At 46.1% G+C, this 23,918-nt stretch overlaps 1 protein-coding gene across 1 annotated transcript in view; it reads left to right on the plus strand.

The window, feature by feature from the left end:
- Positions 1-3,861: 3,861 nt before the first annotated feature.
- LOC138284997 (nicotinamide N-methyltransferase-like) overlaps positions 3,862-23,918 on the plus strand; it is a 177,315-nt gene continuing 157,258 nt past the window's right edge. Inside the window, exon 1 of the mRNA XM_069224397.1 lies at positions 3,862-4,119. Within this exon, the coding sequence (XP_069080498.1) occupies positions 3,978-4,119 (142 nt within the window). The 5' untranslated portion in view covers positions 3,862-3,977. The remainder of the gene's footprint in view (positions 4,120-23,918) is intronic.

Here is a 23,918-nt window from a genome sequence, read left to right on the forward strand (position 1 = left end):
CTGAACATTAGACCACAGCTCTGGGCAGACCATTTTACCACCCTATACCAGGGAAATAGTGGCACCTTTCTGCATGAGATAAGCAGCTTATCAGTCCAACACCAGGAGGTGGACGTGTGTAATCTCAACTCAATTGAGATACCACAATCAGAAGATTGCAGCAGTAAACTAGATCTTAAACAAACAACGAATGAGCATGTTGTTCTAAAGCAGCATTTATTTAGATTGTATACTAGCTGGGACAGTTCCGTAACTCCCGGTATTTTTTTGCCACTAGAGCATCCGTACGAATTTAGTAAAAAGGAAGTTGCTCAAGCGATCATGACTCAAAAATGTATAAGGTCGCTGCCCCAGATAAAACCCCTTCAATCCTGATTCAATCCTACAATCACATCTGGTTTCTAGAAGACATTCCTCCATCGTGGAGAAAATCAATAACTATGCAGCTTCACAAAAAAAGGCCCCAGGAACTTGTGTCCAATTATTTGCCAATTTAACTGCTGGATGGTGTGGGCAAAATATCTGGAAAACTGTTGCTATCCTGCTTGGACCAGTGGCTGGAAAAAAGACATCTATTATCACTTTATCACGCAGGTTTCAGGAGAGGGCAGTGTGCAGTAGATCAAGTATTCAGAATAAAGTTAATCTGATCAAAATATGCCTGTTTAAAAAAGGCTTTGCTTTTTGTGTTACTTGTTGATCGCCCAACAGATTTTGACAATGTTGACCTTGTCAAACTATGGCACACTTTAAGGGAAATGGGAGGATCAGATACAGCACTAGAGGCAATTTCACAAATGAGATCTCAATTGAGCGAGGTGTCAAACAAGTTTGCATCGTAGAACCAACTCTCTTTAACTGCTATATGATAACGTTGTGAATGTCTTGAAGGGTCTCAATCTCAATGTGCCTAAGCTGAGCAACAAATGTATACCGATATTGCTTTTGCCGAGTATGTGGTGCTGTTGGCCAGAACAGAGATATCGATGCAACATTTACTGGAAGTGTTTGAATCCTTTTGCACTGCCAGAAGATTGACCATCAGCACTTGGAAAACAAAATATATGGTTCTTAACCAAAATCAGAAACTGCACGCCACTTTTAAGGTTTATAGTAAATCTCTGGATCTAGTGTCTATGTATAACTATCTGGGCTCCAATATTGATGGTAAACTTTCATGGTCCCAGCACGTTATCCAAAAGCAACATCATACAGGCTCAGCAAGCTGGAGTGGTGCTGAGATCCACAAAATTCTGTGGCAATCAGTCAGTGAGGTCAGAAATCCTGGCCTTTAAAACGAAAGCAAGGGCAACAAGCACATATGGTGCTGAGATTTGTGCTGAGACACAAACAGACACCAGTACTGACAATCTTTGTAAATAACGTCATAAGACGGTTATTCCATCTAGGTCATGGAACACCAATGGATGTAATAAGAATAATTCAAGATGTTGCAAAAATCGAGGATTACATCACATTGGCACCATTAAAATACTGGTTTTGTACCTGGTCTAAGGTGGACCTTGTGTAATACAGATCCACAGTAATAGACATCATGAAGTCACAGGACTGTCACAATCGACCATGGTTTGCCCATTTGCCAAAGGTCTTAGCTAATATTGGCCTTAAAGGTTTCTGGATTCATCCTGAAACAATAATGAAGGACTGTTTTGATGTTGCCATAATGGCTTATTGGGATCATAGGAACCAAGCACTGTATAACCAACCAGGTCATCTGCTGAAACGATATCTCTCATTAAATTATGAGCAAGCTCCTGTTGCTTTCATTGACAACATCTACCCAGTAGAAAAAAGATCCCTCTTTTTAAAATTTAATTTGGGAACAATGCCAGTGGCTTCAGTTACCAAAAGGTGGTCTTCAAATTATGTTCAGGGGTCAAATCACTGTCTCTGGGCAGCTGACAGCAGTGCCTGACGCAAATCTCCGGGGGGCGACAGTGATGGGGGAAATAAGTAATAATAATTTTAAAATCTTACTGTTCCTCATGTCGCCGCATCGCTCCTCTTATCTTCTGGTGTTACAGCATTCCCTGGGACACCAGCACAGACTCCCCAGCAATCTGAGCTCAGCTCTCATGCTAAACTTACCATGAGAGCAGCACCAGGATTGGTCTGAGCAGCTTGGTCTGCTGCTCAGACAGCGTACTGGAGCCTGTGCAGTTTCTCCAACCCGACTGTGTAGCACAGCCAGGTTGGACAAACCTAATTGAGCATGTGTGTTTGGCTGGCCTGAGCCGGCGGGCCAAACGCACATGCACACCTAGTGTACAGACTCATCCCCCCCTCCCATCTATCCCATCCCATGGCCCAGCCCCACACCTCCATACACATGCTGCTGGCTGAGCCAGCATCTGTAAAAACGATAATGAAATATAATTTTATTTTACAGCTGCTGGCTCTTAGCCAGGGAGGCGATGCTCCTCTGTCATTGCTGGGACCCACCCCTGGCAGCCGAGAAACATTATCTCACTTCCTCTTGTTGTGTCCTCAGATGATTTGCTTTGGTAAACAATATCTATGCTCATTTTTCTTAAAGTTCAAGGTTAGAAAGTGCAATGAGGCTAAGTCTCTGTGTATGAAAACAGATGACAGTCATTGTGCTGGTTGTTTCATCTTACATCGATGCAGCATGGAAACAAAGAGCAGAAGCACACAAGACTCAGTATGCTGATAGACAATGCTTGTAAAGCGGTATCTACTAAACCATTTTAGCGGTCTGAATATCAAACACTGACTCATTTTTCCATCTACAACCTTAGCACATTTGTAACATTAAATGATCGGCACCAATGCACTTTAATAACATCTGTATATGGGTTAGAAGAGACAGCCTAGTGGGGCAATAAAAGTTGATATGTTGCAATTGCTCGGGCGACACAATTAAGTTGCCTGAGACGTACCCTGTGGCCCTCTAAATGCACTGGTAATCTACATAGGGTGCATTATTAATTAGATCCTGTCTGTCAAAATCACTCCCTACCTGTGGTCTTTCCAAACACTACGGTGGGCTAAAATGTGTTTTATTTGGCGACTGCTGCTGGTTTAATTGCTGGAGGGTGGATAAATGTGCCAGTATTGTATGCCTAACACACTTTCCCACCATGTTTTGCAGCAGCTGCTACTGGGTCCATCGTTGGATGGGTGAAATGTTCCAGCACCTTATGCTTTGCTCAATCTAGAATGGCAGTCAGTCAAAATCTTTTGCACGTCCTTTTATTTATTCTTGCACTTTATGTCTAGAGCCTCATATAATGTGAGCCAGTTTTATTTTTCACTTTGGTTGAGCCTCAATGCTTTCTGCACAAACATTGAATTTGCATTAGCTGAGACCGACTTGCTCGACCTGTGATTACTGTTTTTATAACGCGAGCCACAGTTTGGTCAAATAGCGAAAAAGTTAGTGTTTTTACTGGATTGTTAATTGTACTGTGAAATTTCTAATCGAGGAATGTTAAGATTTAACTGTGATCATGATAATGATAATATTGTTTTAAATTGTACAACGTAGTATTTTTAATCGTTATGGCCGGTTTTGCTGAAACAAGAAAGACTGATTTCATCCCACCCTTCTTCACAGTCACAGTAATAGAGGGCGCTGGGCAATGGCATACGTTGGGTGACATCCCCTGTGTTCTGTTGCTACAGTCCCGTCTGTGGACGTGCATTTCCATGAATTCATCCCTTCTCAAACCTACTGAGGCAGCAAAAAGTTAGACTAAAGTAAGTGAACTCTGAGCTGTTGCGGTTTACATTAATGCACGATAGCAGTCCCACGTGATGCAGACATACCTTCACACTTACATAACTATAGATTAATGCGTTTTCTGGTTGAGCTGCAGTCAAACATTAATTTGGCACTGCGTCACCGTAACCTAACCACTCGGAGATTTTCCTCGTTATTCTAACTAGGAAGAGTCCGCTGAACCAGAGACCTGAAAGGACATTGGAATAACAAAATGAGTGCCTTCACCCAAGGCGAGCTTTATCAGACAAGCTTTGATCCAAAAGCTTACTTAAAAGATTTCTGCAGCTTTGGAGCAGGGCGAGATGGAATTCTGCATTTTCGACTTCAGCAATATCACAAGATATTTGCATCTGGTGAGTGTATGTGGAGGGTCTTCTTGTAATGTCTTCCATTGTTCTATTTCTAAGCTGCATGTTTTTGCAGATCGTCTGGGATGTTTTAAAGGCATGTGAAAAACGTGGTGCATCCTGATGCAGTACTCCTTTGTTATGTATAGCACAATAAGGTTATACGATGAGGCATAAATGTGATCTGCACAACAGTCAGTTCACATAAATATTAAACTCCAATTATGTTATGGACACCAGTAGTCAGAAATGAATTTGTTCCTATAATACTGGCAATACCTTTTTGTAAAAGCCAAAGGTCAAAGTGTGTGGGCAAGAGAACAAATGTATATCTGATGAATTAAATGAAATTGCAACCTATTGACAGCTTTTTTTTTTTTTAAGAAATGGCGGAGGTAGCCATTCTGTTCATTTGATGTTCTTCCATGTAAAAGAAATGTGGTCTGTGGCGACCAGGTGCCAGATAGTTGCATCTGTGCTCCATGTGCAAGTGTTCACCTGATCTTTTTTTTCCTAAAGGAGTCGATGTTGAGTTTTAAAATGGTGACGATAAGGTACATGCATGTTTCAAATCACAGATGCACGAGCATGGGCAAAGATGCCAAGGGATCATGCATTCTTGGGTTTAGCACGTATTTAATAGACCCACTAAGGGTTCTTTGAGAGCAGAAGGGATATCACTGACTATCGGAGCCTCTCAATTTCCCCACGCGGACTCCCCCATCCTCCTTGTGTGTAGGTACATGTTCCCTTCCAAAGGAATGCCACGTGCCTGTATGCTGACACAATGTGGTAGTGGAAGCACTTGAAAGCCATACGTATGGGCACTATGCACGGCTGCGGGCACTATGCACGGGCACTATGCACGGCTGCGTATGGACACTATGCACGGCTGCGTATGGACACTATGCACGGCTGCGTATGGGCACTAGCACGGCTGCGGGCACTATGCACGGCTGCGTATGGACACTATGCACGGCTGCGGGCACTATGCACGGCTGCGTATGGACACTATGCACGGCTGCGTATGGACACTATGCACGGCTGCGGGCACTATGCACGGCTGCGGGCACTATGCACGGCGGCGGGCACTATGCACGGCTGCGTATGGACACTATGCACGGCTGCATTTGAGAGGAACGCTACCGGTTTTTTAGAGAGAGGTGCTATCTGCCTGTCTCTGGCAAACGTAGGTGCTGTCTTTGATAGCACCTACTCTACTGAAGGTCCGCCATGAAGAGACAGGGCGTGGGACTTTACACAGGAATGGAGTAGAAGGTAAACCTCCCTCATCAAGTGTATCTGCTGTACACTCGTCAGTGAGGCACCCCTCTGTAGTCTGCGTTTGGCACGCACACCTCGGTTGTACTCGTGCAAAAAATAAGTGTTCCAATGCCAGGTTAAACATTGAAAAAAAATTGTAACTCTGACCAAATCAACTCACCTCTATTGACCTCAAATTATTAATATGTGCAAAGTAAGGAACATTGGTGACAGATGAACTTTCCAAGTGAAGGCTGCAAATTACCGTTACAAATTGCACCCCAGAAGTGAAAGAACCAATGAGCCAGTCCTCTCACGGTAGATCGTTGGTCACAGGAAACTATATAAAGTGAATATTAAAGTCCAGTTTTTTCAGCACAATCTTTAACTAAGCGACTACGGTTTCAATTTTTGGTTTTAAAGGGGCGCTCATGAAATATTCCAATACTTTTTTTGTGCACCAAGTGAGCTTGAAATCCGCAGTTGTTTCTTGTGTCTCTATCTCCTTTAAAAACTACATTGAAGAAATTGGTGAAAACTGTGCATATTTCAGTGCAAAATTCCTAAAAGACGATTTGTAGGTCTGTGCCGGATTAAACCCTGTGGAGGGCCCTAGGCAGTCGAAATTTCAGCCCCCTACGCAAAGTATCTACTTTGCTTTAATTAATCATAATCACTGACAGTCACTCAAAGCTGCCTTCAGTTTATCGTCTTTCATCCTTTGGGACATTCTAGGCAGAGTGTAGAATAATCCTGCGTCCTGTTGCAATAGGAACAGTACAGCTCAAAAAGTAGATCTGGTCTTCTCCAGGTGAGAATACAAGGAAACCAAGATTGGTTTTAGCATAGTTAGACCCTGTGGCAGTGGCGGCCTGTAGGTCAAAATATGGTGGGGCTCGATGACGCCAAACCCACCACATTTCAGGCTCCCCCTGGTACAGCACTTCTCTCCCATGTCCATGAGCAGGAATGGAAGAACTTCCTTCCTGCTCTGTGGAACGGGGTTCCAACCATTCTTGGAGCTGCTCTCATGCTGTTTTCAGCATGACAGCAGCTCCAAGATTGGTGGGAGCAGGCTAACCCAGCACTCATTTTGAGGCTGGGGGCCTGTGCCAGCAATCTCCTGGCTGTTTGACAGCCGTTGGATTGCTGGGTCTACAGTGCACATGTCAGACTGGCAGTAACTAGACAGCTGGCCAACCAGACATGCACACTGTAAGGGGTAGCAATGTTCCTGCAATTGCAGGATTCAGCCCCTCAGCATTCTCTCACGCTGTGCACAGTGCGAGCATGAGCGCAAAATACAATGGCATTTACTATCCCATTTTATTTATGTTTGCTTGCTGTGCTTGCAGCAGGCAGGGTGATGCTCCTCCACTAATAAGGAGGAACCACCTCTGCCCCAGTAGCGCAACATAAAATTATGTAGCGCCCCCGGCAGAATGTGTATCGGGCACCTGAGTCGCAAACATCTCATAAAGATTGCTTTTAGGGCAGACTGAGGACCCTCTGAGGAGTTTGGAGGCCCCTGAATACTTGGGCGTCTCCTGTGCTGCAGTGGCTGCAGGGGCCTGTGTTATGCTCCAGCTTAAACCTTGACAATGAGAAAGTCATATGAGAGTCGTATAGCACAAGTGTTGACAAAACCATTGCACTTAGGGCATCAACAGCAACACATAACAAAGTGATGAAAGCAATGTTTGAATTAACCTCCGTTACTGTGCCAGTCTATGGAGAGGCTGGCCATAAGAAAATCAGCCTTAGTCATGCTCCAGCAGCAACAACCTTCGGGGGTGGCTTATGTTCTCATTCAGAGACGACCTGGCCTCGCATATTTGGCTGGACTGTCCTTATCTGAGCTGGACCAAGGTTAATTTTGATTGGCTGTTTCCTGCAAGGGGGGCAAAAAAGATAGACAGAAATAGGCATGTGTTAGCTACCTCTGGCTCGGATTATTTCAAGCATTCCACACACCACTTTTTTGCTTTCATCATTCTAATGCTCTAAATGTGATGCCTATGGCCAACCCTGGGTTCTCAGGTTACTGGACTCACACTATACCTCAGTGCCAAGGACTACCTGGGCTGAAGCCAGTTGGAGGTTGCTTGTGTTCCTGTTCAAAAGGAACTTGGCTGGACTGTTCCTATTGGAGCAGGACCACAACTCTATTGCATGTGCTTGATTCTTTCTTGAGGTGGCATTTTTGACAAAAACGATGGACTGGATTTCAACCCGGAGTAATTTCCAGTGGTCCAGATTAATTCAAGCATTCTAACCTATATTTCATCGCTTTTAAGCATGATGAGTTTGCCAAGCCAAGGTCCCGGTTCTCACTGTGCCACAGAAAGCAAGCTACAACAAAGAGAAGGCCTAACTAGGGCCAAACTTATCTAGCATTGTTGCCTATGTTGCAATCCAGGTAGGACATGGCCTGACAATTTGGTTTGGACTATTCCTACAGATGCATGACCAAGGATGATGTCAGTATGGTTAGTTCCTAATTGAGCTGGCATGATGGAGAAAAAAAACCACAATGGACTAGGGTGCGAGATGAGTAATTACCAGTGGCAGAGCTAAATTCACACATTTCAAGTATCACTTTTTTGTTTTCCATCTTAAGGTCTAAAGGTTCAGACAACAAATATATGATCAAGCTACGCCTAAATTTAAGGCAGCAGAAGAATCAGACAGACACTGTTATGATAATATCACGAAGCTTTCCTGTGATTATCTGTATTTTTTCAGACTTAACCATTTCGTCCTGAATTTCAGAAGTAAGACAACAGTGCTCATGGAAACGAAAGCTTCGTTAGAGAAGTCACTTTGTCTTAAATATTAGCATATAATTTTCTCAAAATGCACATATTTAGTCGTCTTTTATCAGTTTTATTTTTAGTCAATAAACGGATATTTTCCACATCAACTCAACCTGAAAATGATTCCCTTTGCTCAGAAAAATACTTTTTTTTATTTTTGCTAAATAGAGTAGTATGATCACCAAATATAAACATTTAATTTTTGGCAAGTATTCTCATTTACTGCTGGCACTCACTAACCAGAACTGTCACATATGTGGATGCATATTAGACATTGGCCGTGACAACCAGACGTCAACGTAGGCAAACAGATGGCATGTGTACCACCAGATACCAGATATATACAAAATATGCTAGTGGCACCAACATATTTGCCATTGGTGGTACCCGCCGTCAAGGATGTTGACTGTGTGCCAGGAATACCCACATTATGCTAGGAATGGCCACACGATGAGATGCCAGGAAGAATCACCTCTTGTCTAGGATAGCATCCACATACGAGCATAAACTTCTGTATGGCGTAGATCCATAAAGTTACGCCAGGTTGGCCACTGAATACCAGCAATGCTAACCTAAAGCCAGTGATCCTACTCGTGCTCTGTGGCGGGCCCCCTTATGCTAGCAGCACTGGTGTCATTAAGGAAACAAGCTCATTCAGGTGTCAGAAGCGTAGGCAGCTATGGAGAGCACAAATGGTACAACTATGCGTTTTATTGGTAGTAGAGGTTGTACAAGCATTGCCCTGCAGGGATGAGAAAGTTGCAGGCATTGCTTGTACTATAGGAGCTCTATATCGTTCCATCAGAATCTGCACATTTTAGAATATCAAACATGCCATATTCGTATAGGTTATTGCACGGGAGATCAATCTGGCTGTGGAGGACAACAATGTCATCGGGAATCTCCACAAAGTTGTTTTTACATAAAAGCGGCACTGAATGACTGGCAAAGTAAACTTCGGGCAACCTTAAAAGAGAAATAAAATGGTACTTTCAATGTGGTCTCTTCAACCCCTCTTCTGAGTTCACTCGATCACTATCACCCCGATGTAGGCCATTGCTACTATTGGCACTGTGTCAATACAGTCTCACTACTAACATTCCTTTCCAAGATCCTGAGGTACTGAAGGATTGAAAGTGAGGATATATCGGTCTTACTCACTGAGGTGTTTCCTTAAGAAATACAGTTGCAATATTGTTTTAAGGTGAGAACGACAGGCATCAGGGAGGGAAACGTTCTTCAAAAACCATGACCACCTTTCCTATCTAGAGAGCCTTAAGCCTATTCTAAACCTAAGAAATTCTTCAGTATACAGTAGCTGACTATGCACTCTTACTTTTGTTGAGTGGTGTCCGATAAAGCTCTCCTCTTTTAACTATATTTTTGAATGCCCCTTTACTGCAAATGTTCGCACTGCTGATGCAATAGTTTAGTTATTTTTTTTCTGAACTGAGTGGAACAAAGATGAATGAAGGCAGGGCCATAAAGGGGTGTCGTATATTATACAAGCTGATAAAGCAGGATCAGAAGGCTAAAGACAAGTGAATGTGCAATAAACTCGACCACAGTGTGCCATTAATTGTTTTGGCATAGACAAGTAACCAAATGTCCATCTGGATAATTAACTCAGATAAATAACAGAAGACTAATAAATATACTACATGCTATTCCTACTCATAAACCTACAGAAAGAAGTTAATATCCAAAGAGAGAGTTGGATTTTCTCCGACATAGAAATGTAGAAGATAAGGTCTGGCAATGATTAACCAACAGTTACAAAACCAAAGAGCTCCAGGCCACACTGACCTTGACCACTCGGCATAAAGAATCAAGCTACAGAAAAAAACGTTAGAGGCCTTGTTCTGGGTGACTCGGCTACTGTGCTGCAGTAAATGCCGGTACTGCAGGATGCATTATATACCGTTTGTCGGATTATAACACGATTCACAGAAAAAATTGGGAATGTGAAAAAGAGTGACAGGACAACGTATACAATAATAGCGTTCCTGCGGTAAACTACATTTACAGCCCATTCGGGATTGCTAAAGGCTCAAAAAGGGGCTCTTCAGTTTGTGAAACTTCATTTCAGCGTCAGTTTGTGGAATTTCCGTTTTGCAATCAAGATTTGTATAGGTGAAAACGTTGTCACCTCACCACCATGTTGGGGTCCTTTGATTATTGTTAGAATATTCTCTTGAAAAAATAGTTTTTCTAGAGAGGTCATTTCGTACTTTTTTATGCATATTACTTTTGTAAACGTTGCAACCTTTGACAACCATGTGAAGGTTTCAACATTTTGAGAAACATTTCCTGATGATTAGAGATGTTCATATTCTATTAACCATAACCTCGAGTCCTGTTCGCACTTGACTGTTGGGTAGTGTGAAAAGTGTGCAATAGGCTCGTATTGAAATAATGTAATGGGGCAATCTAAATTTCCCATTGGACTGCAGTGGCTCTTTCGCATTGATGGACTCCATTGCCACAGCAACAATTGCATTATTGCTTGCTTAGAAACTGTTAATCCTTGACTGCATGCCATATGTTTTCAAATTCCAGCTTAACACCAGTTGTTACTAGTCAACTGTAAGAAACTGGGTTGTTGGTTGACTAGGGCGTGAATCCTGGTCAAGCAGCAACCACAATTCTTGTCAAAATAAGATACAACCAAACCCCACATTAACCTGTCCTCAATCACCTAGTAGCTTGGCATAGAGTAGTCAGGCTTAGTTTAGAATAGAGTAGGTTTTAATAAGTAAAACAGGGCAAGGCCGAAATGATAAAAATTCAGTTAGTAGAACATATTGAATTTAAAATTTTTAAGTAAAAATTGTGCAAAGCAGCAAGTAGTGCTACTGGAGATACCTGGTCGTGTCAGACCAGGACAGGTGACAATTTCAGGCCGACAGATATAGTGCAGGCAGGTCACTCATACCCTATTAGAACTGCTGAACAAAGTACCTTAAATCATGCTTATTTGTGTGGAACCCCGTCAAAGATGCGTCAAGTAGCCAAGGTAGTGCATTTGTTTGGAGATGCAGTGAAGCTGGAGGATGAGGTCCTGTTGCATTGATGCCAAGGATCGCATTGATGAGGCATCAGAAATGAAGGCCGGTGCCTAGGATGCCTGCCTAGTTGGGGGAATGCATCAGTTCCAGTGAGCGGTGAGACTGTGATGCTGATCTTTCACCGACGTTGTCAAGGCTGCAATCAATGATTGATGCAAGGACCTGCTCTGGAGATGTGTTGCACAGCAGCAGTTCCAGAGGAGATGCGTCAAACCGAAGATGCAGGATACAACAGCAATTTGAGTCTTTTGCGACAGGTGCAATCCACACAGCAGAGGTGATGTATCAGTTCTACTTGAGGATGGAACAACTACACCCAGTCATGTGAGCAGAGACAGGCTGCAGACACCAAATGGCTCAGGCAGGAAAATTACAACTTTCTAAATTTTCCGAGTTGCAACTTAAAATCTGACTTCAGCATGAATTAGGATTTTAAATTGTGTTTCCAAAGGCATCAGACTTGAAGGAGTCATCTTTTCCTATTTAGAAGTTATATTTATAAAGTGCATTCAGGGAACTCAATGTTATCCAGAGATAGGCCTTGAGGAAGTAGTATAATATGAATTTGGGAGTTTTACACAACCAGGACATGCAAAACAAAAATGTACATGTCAAAGGGCCCATCCTAGAGGTGACAAATATGACTGTTTGAACTACACACACAGGCACACACAGGCTCTACAATGGCAGGCCTTAGACATGGTTACAGAGCTGCTTAACTGGCCGTGCACAACCAGTGCTGCAGATCCACTAGTAGCATTTAAATTACAGGCCCTGGGTACATCTAGTACCATATGGTACCACTATACTAGAGACTTATAAGTAAATTAAATGTGCAAGTTGGGGCTGAGTCGATGCTACCATGTTTAAAAGAGAGAGCACAAGCACTTTAGCACTGCAGAGCAGTGGTAAGGAGTGCAGAGTCCGAATAAAAGTAAAAACAAGGTCAGAAAAAATGGAAGGGAAATGCAAAAAAGGTGAAGGAAGACCACTCTAATGCTGACAGGTCTAACATCAATGTTCAGGAATAAAATGTAAATATTTAGAAGAGCTGCAGCAGCTTAAAAAAAAACTAGCATGTATAGATGATGTTGGTTGAAATTTGACTGACCACTTTCCAAAATTAAGTATTGCCACAGGTGCATCTGTCATTGATTTTGGAGAGAAGACTGGTTAAGCATGTACACTAGTGTGCATGTTACATATTTAATTTTCAGGTAGGAACATCTCTTTTACAGATCCTTTGTGTCTACCCCAGAGGTGTGGCCAGATAAATGAGAAATCCTGCTCCCTGAGTCCTCCCTGATTTGGTTTGGTGGCAACTTTCATCTCACTGCTTTTGGAGCAAGTCTGGTAGTTTGGGCTTGTTGAACAAAGGTTTGCCTTTCTTAAGGTCTCACTTCACATCAGCTTGTGAAAGGACAGAACTCACTTAAGTCATTTGAATGGTAATGAAGTCCATGGGCACAACCCACCTGCCATTCATCCAAGGGCAAGAAAAATACTCAGGCTATTGTCTCTGCTGGGGGAACAGTTATCATATGTCATTGCTAGAAAGGCACTGACAGACCTGCTGCTGCAAGCTCATGCAAATTAGCCTAACTAAGGCCCTAGCTGGAAAAGTTAAACTTTCCAAAAGTTAATTTTCATTTTCTTTAATAACAATCTGACTTCAACAATGAACTGGGTTGTTAATACATCTAGAAAGTAGACTTCAAATGACTATTCTATCTGTTCTAGCCATATCCTGTCAAAAGTTACAGATTCATGTTTCCAACTTAAACACACCAACTTTAATTTGGACATATTACTGTTTTAACTATCAAATACCTTGCTTTGTGGTCTATAAGGTGCACTTTTAGGTGATATTATTATTTGAAATCATGGTTTTCTACCTGTCAGCAGGGTTATTTTGACAGGTTTAATAGGAGGATTTTAGGCTGATACAGTACAAATGCTAGGTCTGAAGCCATGTTTAACAGTTCCACTGTATGGATGGCACCATAAGGGCACTGTCTACAGTTGGCATTTAACTGCCTTTGAAGCATTTTCAGCTCATATGTAAGTAGCTTGTAGGTAGGTTAAACATGTCAATCAGGATTAAATCAATGTATTCATGTTTAAAGTGGGGCACACACACTGTACGCCAGTTTAGCAGGGTATAGTGCACAGAGCTTCAAGACCTGCAAAAATTAGAGGGAAGCAACACAGCAGATGGTAATTTCCTGCATCATGGGTCTGGTGTGGTGAAACAACATCTCCAAAAGAGAGAGAACGTTTATACAATGATTTGAGAGACTATTGTAATTTAAGAATACAACTGTTGCTATACCATCTATCTAAATTTTAAACTCTGGTTATTGGTTTCTTATTGAGGGATGCTGTAATAAAACTGTTTTTTTTTGTAGATGCCCCTCCCACACTTTTTACCCGCGATTAGACCACTAGATGCTGGATTTTAGACCCTGATAGTCTACTGAGACTGCCAGTCAGGCCCCAGTGTATGTGTTATCCCCCCAAAGTTATTTGTTGACATAGTAATTCTCTGATTGGCAAGTTGTGACTCCATTATAAGTACCTGGTAAATGGTACCCAGAACATATGTGGTAAAGGGGTCCCCAGGGCTGCAGCATAAGCTTAGGTGACCCATGTAAATTGCTGATTGCAGGCATGCCACTGCTGACAGCCAGAGCAGCACAAACTACTTGAGAATGACTATGCCCTCACTAACAGTGACATTGTCGCACTGCGAGAAAGTAGCCTCTTTCTAGCATGGTTACCCCCATTTGTGGCCTGTTTTCCAGTGTTGCCAGAGTGTTTTTACTGTCTCACTGGGATCCTGCTAGCCAGGGCCCCAGTGCTCATAGTTTGAAACCTATTTGTCAGTGTGGTTTTACTGTTCCACTGGGATCCTGCTAACCAGGACCCCAGTGCTCATAGTGTGTGGCCTATATGTGTTGTCAGTGTGCTTGACTGTCTCACTGGAGTTCTGCTAACCAGAACTCCAGTGCTTATGCTCTCTCTGTGTACCAAATTTGTCACTATAGTTTAGTGACTCCATATAACAATTCTGATTGGCACACTGGACCCCCTCTTATAAGTCCCTAGTATATTGTATCTAGGTGCTCAGGGCATTGAGGTTCTAGCAGATCTTTATGGGCTGCAGCATTTCTTTTGCCACCCATAAGGAGCTCATACAAACCTTTCTTCAGGACTACCCCTGCAGCCTGAGTGGACTAGTGCACACACTATTTCACAGCCATTTTTCACTGTACCAGCTAACTTATAAGTCACCTAAATTTCTAACCTTCATTTACTGAAGGCTAGGTGCAACGTTACTGTGTGTGTGAGTGCACCCTTGCACTAGCAAAGGTGCCCCCACGCTGTCAAGGGCCAATTCCCCAGACTTAGTGAGTGCGGGGACGCCATTATACGCGTGCATTACATATAGGTCAAAACATATATGTAGCTTCACAATGGTACCTCCGAATATGGCCATGTGAGGTGTCTAAGATTATGGAATTGAACCCCCAATCCAAACCTGGTATTGGGGGCCCACTTCCATGCACCCTGGGGGCTCCACCATGGACCCCCAGTACTGCCAAACCAGCTCTCTGAGGCTTGCACTGCAGCTACAGCTGCTGCTACTTCACAGACAGGGTTCTGCCCTCCTGGGGTCTGGGCAGCCCAGTCCCAGGAAGGCAGAACAAAGAATTCAATCTGAGAGCAGGGTCTCCCTTTGGAAATAGGTGTTGCAGGCTGGGGAGGGGTAGCCTCCCCCAGCCTCTGGAAATTCTTTGAAGGGTACAGATGGTGCCCTCCTTGCATAAGCCAGTCTACACCAGTTCAGGGACCCCTTCTACCCTGCTCTGGCGCAAAACTGGACAAAGGAAAGGAGAGTGACCACTCCCCTGCCCATCACCACCACTGGGGGGGTGCCAGAGCTCCTCCAGTGTGTTCCAGACTCCAGCCAGCTTGCTTTGCAAGGTGTGGGGGCACTCTGGAGGGCTCTGAGTGGCCAGTGCCAGCAGGCGACGTCAGAGACCCCTCCTGATAGGTCTATACCTGATAAGGTAGCCAATCCCCCTCTCAGGGCTATTTAGGGTCTCTCCTGTGGGTTCTCTTCAGATTCTGCTTGCAAGTTTCCTTCAGGAATCCTTTGCAACAACTTCAGCATCTTCTGAAATTGGATCAAGCGCAGCCTGCTCCAAGAAACACTGTAACTGTAACAAGGTATCCACCAGAGATACTTTTCTTCTGCAACCTCAGCTCCAAGTCAGCAACTGCAACAGTTTCCACAGTGTGCATGCTCTGGGGACTCCCTGTCTTCATCCTGCACCAGAAGGGCCGAAGAAATCTCCAGTGGAGTTACAGAGTCACTCCTCTTCTCCAAAAAGGCACCTTCCAAGAAAACAACTGGTACCCTTGGACTCCTCTCACAGCCACGAGCATGCTCCTAAGGTCCCAGAGGGTGGAAATCATCAACATAGACTGTACTGAGGTCCTGCTGACACAATTTGGAGGAGGTAAGACCTTGCCTTCCCTGAGAGCGACGCTATCCCTGTGTACTACGTCTTCTTCACCTCCAGAGGCCCCTGTGCACCATTTGCAAAATTGCTTCAGGAACATCTTGGCCCACGTCCCCAGCACTCCATCCTGTGACGCTCAACTCGCTGAGTTGTTCTCCGGAGACGTGTGACCTTCTTTTCTTGTGCTGCATCAACCACATTTTGCACCTCCTTTGTCCCCAGATACTGTAACTCCTGGGTCGCTGGCTGGCATCCTGAGGGCTCTCCAAAGTGCTGAGAGACCACTCTTCCTCCTCACACAGAGTTGAGGCCCCCACGTCCCTCCTGGGTCCATCCAGCACAGTTTTGACACAAAATGCACTTTTGTCATAGCCAAGGCTTGTTAGCAACATGCAACACAAAATTACACATTCAACGATCTTCACGTCGTGGGGCATCCTTTGCATCATGCAGGAACCCGCTGGCATCTTCCTAGGGTGCACTCCTGTAGTCTATGAGTAACTGGGGTCTCTTCTTTTGCACCCTCGTCTGGGTTTGCAGTGGCACCAGTCCGTCCTGGAACTTCTTTCGACTTCTGGACTTGGTCCCCTTCCTTTGCATGTCTTCAGGCCCAGGAATCCAGCAGTTTTTCTTTGCAGACTTGGTTGGTTGCTGAAAAATACCAATCACAAAGTGTAGTGTGTCCTAAGGAAACTTGAAGTACTTTACTCCTGCTTTTCTGGACTCTGGGGGGGAGGAAATGTAGGAGGCTGGCCGGGCTTATAGTGGGTACCTTGTGGTACTTACACCTTGTGCCAGGTCCAGTTATCCCTTATTATTAGATTTGAGGTGTTCTAGCAGCTTAGGCTGATAGAGGTAGCTATAGCAGAGCAGCTGAGGCTGAACTAGGAGACATGCAAAGCTCATGCTATACCACTTATATCACTTAACACTATATCATAAGAAAACACAATACTCAGAGTTACTAAAAATAAAGGTACTTTATTTTAGTGACAATATGCCAAAAGTATCTCAGAGGAAATACTCCCTTAGAAGGTATGTAAAATACACAAAATATACACACAGACCAAAATCAGGTAAGTAAACAGTTAGAAAAGTAGTGCAAACACTGTAGAGCACAATAGAATGCAATAGGAGAAAATAGGCCTAGGTGCAACACAAACCATATACTTCAAAATTGGAATGCAAACCACAAATGGACCCCAGGCCTAGTGTAGTGTGTAGAGGGTCGCCGGGAGTGTAAGAAAACACTAAGGGTGTCCAAGATACCCCAACCCAAGACCCTGAAAAGTAGAAGTAAAGTTACCCTACTACCCCAGAAAGACAGTAAAGTCGATATAGGGGATTCTGCAAAGACAACAACTGACTGCAAAGCACTGAAGATGGATTCCTGGACCTGAGAACCTGCAAAGGAAGGGGACCAAGTCCAAGAGTGACGCAAGTGTCCGGGGGGAGCAGGAGCCTACTAAACCCCGGATGAAGGTGCAAAAGAGTTACCTCCGGGTGAAAGAAGCCAAAGATTCAGCAACAAAGGAAGGTGCCAGGAACTTCTCCTTTGATCAGAACATGCCCGCGGTGTGCTGGAGGATGCAGAGTTTTTTCCACACAGAAAGACTGCAAACAAGCCTTGCTAGCTGCAAAAGTCGCAGTTCAAGGTTTTGGGTGCTGCCAGGGCCCAGGAAGGACCAGGAGGTCGCCCCTTGGAGGAGGAGACAGAGGGGGCGCTCAGCAACATAGAGAGCCCACGCAAAAGCAGGCAGCACCCACAGAAGCTCCTGAACAGGCATTCAGAAGATCTGAGCACGTCAGTCGTCTCTGCACAACAAAAGAGGGTCCCATGAAGTCGAAGTCCAACTCAGCGAGTTGGGAATGCAGGACGTTGTGCTGGGGACCTGGGCTGTGCTGTGCACGAAGGAAGTCTTGCAAAAGTGCACAGGAGCCCTAGCAGCTGCAGTTCACGCAGTACACAGGATTAATATCTGGCGTGGGGTGGCAAGGACTTACCTTCACCAAATTTGGACAGAACGGCCACTGGACTGTCTGGGACACGTGGATCCAGCTTCTGTGTTGCAGGGACCATGCTCGTCAAGATGAGAGGGGACCCAGAGGACTGGTGATGCAGAAGTTTGGCGCCTGTGTTGGTAGGGGGAAGATTCAGTCGACCCACAGGAGATTTCTTCTTTGCTTCCAGTGCAGGGTGAAGTCAGACAGCCCTCAGAGCATGCACCACCAGGAAACAGTCGAGAAAGCCGGCAGGATGAGGCACTACATTGTTGCTGGTAGTCTTCTTGCTACTTTGTTGCGGTTTTGCAGGCATCCTGGAGCAGTCAGCGGTCGATCCTTGGCAGAAGTTAAAAAGGGAAGTGCCGCGGAACTCTGGTGAGCTCCTGCTTTCGTTATCTGGTGAGATACCCACAGGAGAGACCCTTAATAGCCCTCAGAGGAGGATTGGCTACAGAGAAAGGTAAGCACCTATCAGGAGGGGTCTCTGACATCACCTGCTGTCACTGGCCACTCAGAGGTCTCCATTGTGTCCTCACACCTCTGCATTCAAGATGGCAGAGGTCTAGGACACACTGGAGGAGCTCTGGGCACCTCCCTTTGGGAGGTGCTGGTCAGGGGAGTGGTCACTCCCCTTTCCTTTGTCCAGTTTCATGCCAGAGCAGGGCTGGGGGGATCCCTGAACCGGTGTAGACTGGCTTGTGCAAGGAGGGCACCATCTGCACCCATCAAAAAATTTCCAGAGGCCAAGAGAGGCTGCTCCTCTCAGGCCCTTAACACCTATTTCCAAAGGGAGAGGGTGTAACACCCTCTCTCAGAAGAAATCCTTTGATCTGCCTTCATGGGACTGGGCTGCCCAGGCCCCAGTGGGGCAGAAACCTGACTGAGGGTTGGCAGCAGCGGTAGATGCAGAGAAAATCCCAGAAAGTTAGTTCTATGCTGGAGCCCCGGGGATGCATGGAAGTGTCCCCCCAATACCAGAATGGTATTGGGGTGACAATTCCATGATTCTAGACATGCTACATGGCCATGTTCGGAGTTACTATTGTGACTCAATGTAGGAGGCTGGCCTGGCTTGTAGTGGGTACCAAGGGGTACTTAAACACTGTTCCCGGTCCAGTTATCCCTTATTATTGTAGAAGAGGTGCTTCTAGCAGCTTAGGCTGATAGAAGGTAGCTATAGCAGAGCAGCTTAGGCTGAACTAGGAGACATGCAACGCTCCTACTATACCACTGGTGTCATATGCACAATATCATAAGAAAACACAATACACAGATATACTAAAAATAAAGGTACTTTATTTATATGACAATATGCCAAAAGTATCTCAGTGAGTACCCTCAGTATGAGGATGCCAAATATACACAAAATATATGTACACAATACCAAAAATATGCAGTAATAGCAAAAGGAAGTAAGGCAAGCAATGTAAAGTTACCGTAGATTGCAATAGGAGCACATAGGTATAGGGGCAACACAAACCATATACTCCAAAAGTGGAAAGCAAACCACGAATGGGCCCCAAACCTATGTGAGCTTGTAGAGGGTCGCTGGGACTGTAAGAAAACAGTGAGGGATAGAAAAATAGCCCACCCCAAGACCCTGAAAAGTAGGTGTAAAGAGCACCTATAACCCCCAGAGAGCACAGAAGTCGTGATAGGGGGTTTCTGCAAGGAAGACCAACACCAGCAAAGCAACCAAAGTGGATTTCCGGATCTGAGTACCGGTGAAACAAGGGGACAAAGTCCAAAAGTCGCGACAATGTCGAGAGTGGGCAGATGCCCAGGAAATGCCAGCTGAGGGTGCAAAGAAGCTGCCACCGGATGGTAGAAGCTGTGGATTCTGCAAGAACGAAGAGGGCTAGAAACTTTCCCTTTGGAGGATGGATGTCCCAAGTCGTGAAGAAGCTTGCAGAGGTGTTCCCATACAGAAAGACTGCAAACAAGCCTTGCTAGCTGCAAGGGTTGCGGTTAGGGTTTTTGGATGCTGCTGTGGCCCAGGAGGGACCAGGATGTCGCCACTTGGATGAGGAGACAGAGGGGGCGCCCAGCAAGTCAGGGAGCCCTCACAGAAGCAGGCAGCACCCGCAGAAGTACCAGAAGAGGCACTTGGAAGAGGAGTGAACCGGAGTCCACCCGAAGTCTGAGAAGGGAGTCCCACGACGCCGGAGGACAACTCAGAGGGTTGTGCACTGAAGGGTTAGAGTGTCGGCGACCCAGGCTTGGGTGTGCACGAAGGAAATCCCGGAAGAGTGCACAGGAGCCGGAGCAGCTGCAAATCACGTGGTACCCAGCAATGCAGTCTAGCGTGGGGAGGCAAGGACTTACCTCCACCAAACTTGGACTGAAGAGTCACTGGACTGTGGGAGTCACTTGGACAGAGTTGCTGAGTTCCAGGGACCACGCTCGTCGTGCTGAGAGGGGACCCAGAGGACCGGTGATGCAGTCTTTTGTTGCCTGCAGTTGCAGGCGGAAGATTTCGTCGTCCCACGGGAGACTTCTTCAGAGCTCCTGGTGCAGAAAGGAGACAGGCTACCCCCAGTGCATGCACCACCAGGAAACAGGCGAGAAAGCAGCAGGATCAGTGATACAAGGTTGCAGTAGTCATCTTTGCTACTTTGTTGCGGTTTTGCAGGCGTCCTGAGCAGTCAGCTGTCGATCCTTTGGCAGAAGGTGAAGAGAGAGATGCAGAGGAACTCTGGTGAGCTCTTGCATTCGGTATCTGAAGAATTCCTCAAAGCAGAGACCCTAAATAGCCAGAAAAGGAGGTTTGGCTACCTAGGAAGGAGGATAGGCTAGTAAGAAAGGTAAGAGCCTATCAGAAGGAGTCTCTGACGTTACCTGCTGGCACTGGCCACTCAGAGCAGTCCAGTGTGCCAGCAACACCTCAGTTTCCAAGATGGCAGAGGTCTGGGGCACACTGGAGGAGCTGTGGGCACCTCCCCTGGGAGGTGCAGGTCAGGGGAGTGGTCACTGCCCTTTCCTTTGTCCAGTTTCGCACCAGAGCAGGGCTGGGGGATCGCTAAACCGGTGTAGACTGGCTTATGCAGAGATGGGCAGCATCTGTGCCCATCAAAGCATTTCCAGAGGCTGGGGGAGGCTACTCCTCCCCAGCCTTCACACCTATTTCCAAAGGGAGAGGGTGTCACACCCTCTCTCAGAGGAGATCCTTTGTTCTGCCTTCCCAGGCCAGGGCTGCCTGGACCCCAGGGGGGCAGAAACCTGTCTGAGGGGTTGGCAGCAGCAGCAGCTGCAGTGCAAACCCTGAAAAGGCAGTTTGGCAGTACCCGGGTTCTGTGCTTGAGACTCGGGGAATCATGGAATTGTCTCCCCAATGCCAGAATGGCATTGGGGTGACAATTCCATGATCTTAGACATGTTACATGGCCATGTTCGGAGTTACCATTGTGACGCTATACATAGGTAGTGACTTATGTATAGTGCACGTGTGAAATGGTGTCCCCACACTCACAAAGTCCGGGGATTTTGCCCTGAACAATGTGGGAGCACCTTGGCTAGTGCCAGGGTGCCCACACACTAAGTAACTTTGCACCCAACCTTCACCAGGTGAAGGTTAGACATATAGGTGACTTATAAGTTACTTAAGTGCAGTGGTAAATGGCTGTGAAATATCGTGGACGTTATTTCACTTAGGCTGCACTGGCAGGTCTGTGTAAGAATTGTCAGATCTCCCTATGGGTGGCAAAAGAAATGCTGCAGCCCATAGGGATGTCCTGGAACCCCAATACCCTGGGTACCTCAGTACCATATACTAGGGAATTATAAGGGTGTTCCAGTATGCCAATGTGAATTGGTGAAATTGGTCACTAGCCTGTTAGTGACAATTTGGAAGCAGAGAGAGCATAACCACTGAGGTTCTGGTTAGCAGAGCCTCAGTGAGAAAGTTAGGCATCACACAGGAAACACATACATATAGGTCACAAACTTATGAGCACTGGGGTCCTGGCTAGCAGGGTCCCAGTGACACATAACAAACACACTGACAACATAGGGTTTTCACTATGAGCACTGGGCCCTGGTGTGAGAAGGTAGCCTCTTTCTAGCCTTGTTACCCCCACTTTTGGCCTGTTTGTGAGTGTATGTCAGGGTGTTTGTCACTGTTTTCACTGTCTCACTGGGATCCTGATAGCCAGGCCTCAGTGCTCATAGTGAAAACACTATGTTTTCAGTATGTTTGTTATGTGTCACTGGGATCCTGCTAGTCAGGACCCCAGTGCTCATAAGGTTGTGGCCTATATGTATGTGTCACTGGGACCCTGTCACACAGGACCCCAGTGCTCATAGGTGTGCATGTATGTGTTCCCTGTGTGGTGCCTAACTGTCTCACTGAGGCTCTGCTAACCAGAACCTCAGTGGTTATGCTCTCTCATTACTTTTAAATTGTCACTAACAGGCTAGTGACCATTTTTACCAATTTACATTGGCTTACTGGAACACCCTTATAATTCCCTAGTATATGGTACTGAGGTACCCAGGGTATTGGGGTTCCAGGAGATCCCTATGGGCTGCAGCATTTCTTTTGCCACCCATAGGGAGCTCTGACAATTCTTACACAGGCCTGCCACTGCAGCCTGAGTGAAATAACGTCCACGTTATTTCACAGCCATTTTACACTGCACTTAAGTAACTTATAAGTCACCTATATGTCTAACCTTTACCTGGTAAAGTTTAGGTGCAAAGTTACTTAGTGTGAGGGCACCCTGGCACTAGCCAAGGTGCCCCCACATTGTTCAGAGCCAATTCACTGAACTTTGTGAGTGCGGGGACACCATTACACGCGTGCACTACATATAGGTCACTACCTATATGTAGCTTCACCATGGTAACTCCGAATATGGCCATGTAACATGTCTATGATCATGGAATTGCCCCCTCTATGCCATCCTGGCATTATTGGTACAATTCCATGATCCCAGTGGTCTGTAGCACAGACCCTGGTACTGCCAGACTGCCCTTCCTGGGGTTTCACTGCAGCTGCTGCTGCTGCCAACCCCTCAGACAGGCAGCTGCCCTCCTGGGGTCCAGCCAGGCCTGGCCCAGGATGGCAGAACAAAGAACTTCCTCTGAGAGAGGGTGTGACACCCTCTCCCTTTGGAAAATGGTGTGAAGGCAGGGGAGGAGTAGCCTCCCCCAGCCTCTGGAAATGCTTTGTTGGGCACAGATGTGCCCAATTCTGCATAAGCCAGTCTACACCGGTTCAGGGACCCCTTAGCCCCTGCTCTGGCGCGAAACTGGACAAAGGAAAGGGGAGTGACCACTCCCCTGACCTGCACCTCCCCTGGGAGGTGTCCAGAGCTCCTCCAGTGTGCTCCAGACCTCTGCCATCTTGGAAACAGAGGTGCTGCTGGCACACTGGACTGCTCTGAGTGGCCAGTGCCACCAGGTGACTTCAGAGACTCCTGCTGATAGGCTCCTTCAGGTGTTAGTAGCCTTTCCTCTCTCCTAGGTAGCCAAACCCTCTTTTCTGGCTATTTAGGGTCTCTGTCTCTGGGGAAACTTTAGATAACGAATGCATGAGCTCAGCCGAGTTCCTCTGCATCTCCCTCTTCACCTTCTGATAAGGAATCGACCGCTGACCGCGCTGGAAGCCTGCAAACCTGCAACATAGTAGCAAAAACGACTACTGCAACTCTGTAACGCTGATCCTGCCGCCTTCTCGACTGTTTTCCTGCTTGTGCATGCTGTGGGGGTAGCCTGCCTCCTCTCTGCACCAGAAGCTCCGAAGAAATCTCCCGTGGGTCAACGGAATCTTCCCCCTGCAACCGCAGGCACCAAAAAGCAGCATTACCGGTCCCTTGGGTCTCCTCTCAGCACGACGAGCGAGGTCCCTAGAATCCAGCGACTCTGTCCAAGTGACCCCCACAGTCCAGTGACTCTTCAGCCCAAGTTTGGTGGAGGTAAGTCCTTGCCTCACCTCGCTGGGCTGCATTGCTGGGAACCGCGACTTTGCAGCTACTCCGGCCCCTGTGCACTTCCGGCGGAAATCCTTTGTGCACAGCCAAGCCTGGGTCCACGGCACTCTAACCTGCATTGCACGACTTTCTAAGTTGGTCTCCGGCGACGTGGGACTCCTTTGTGCAACTTCGGCGAGCACCGTTTCACGCATC

Source organism: Pleurodeles waltl, chromosome 3_1 (assembly GCF_031143425.1).
Source record: "Pleurodeles waltl isolate 20211129_DDA chromosome 3_1, aPleWal1.hap1.20221129, whole genome shotgun sequence".
Classification (NCBI taxonomy): domain Eukaryota; kingdom Metazoa; phylum Chordata; class Amphibia; order Caudata; family Salamandridae; genus Pleurodeles; species Pleurodeles waltl.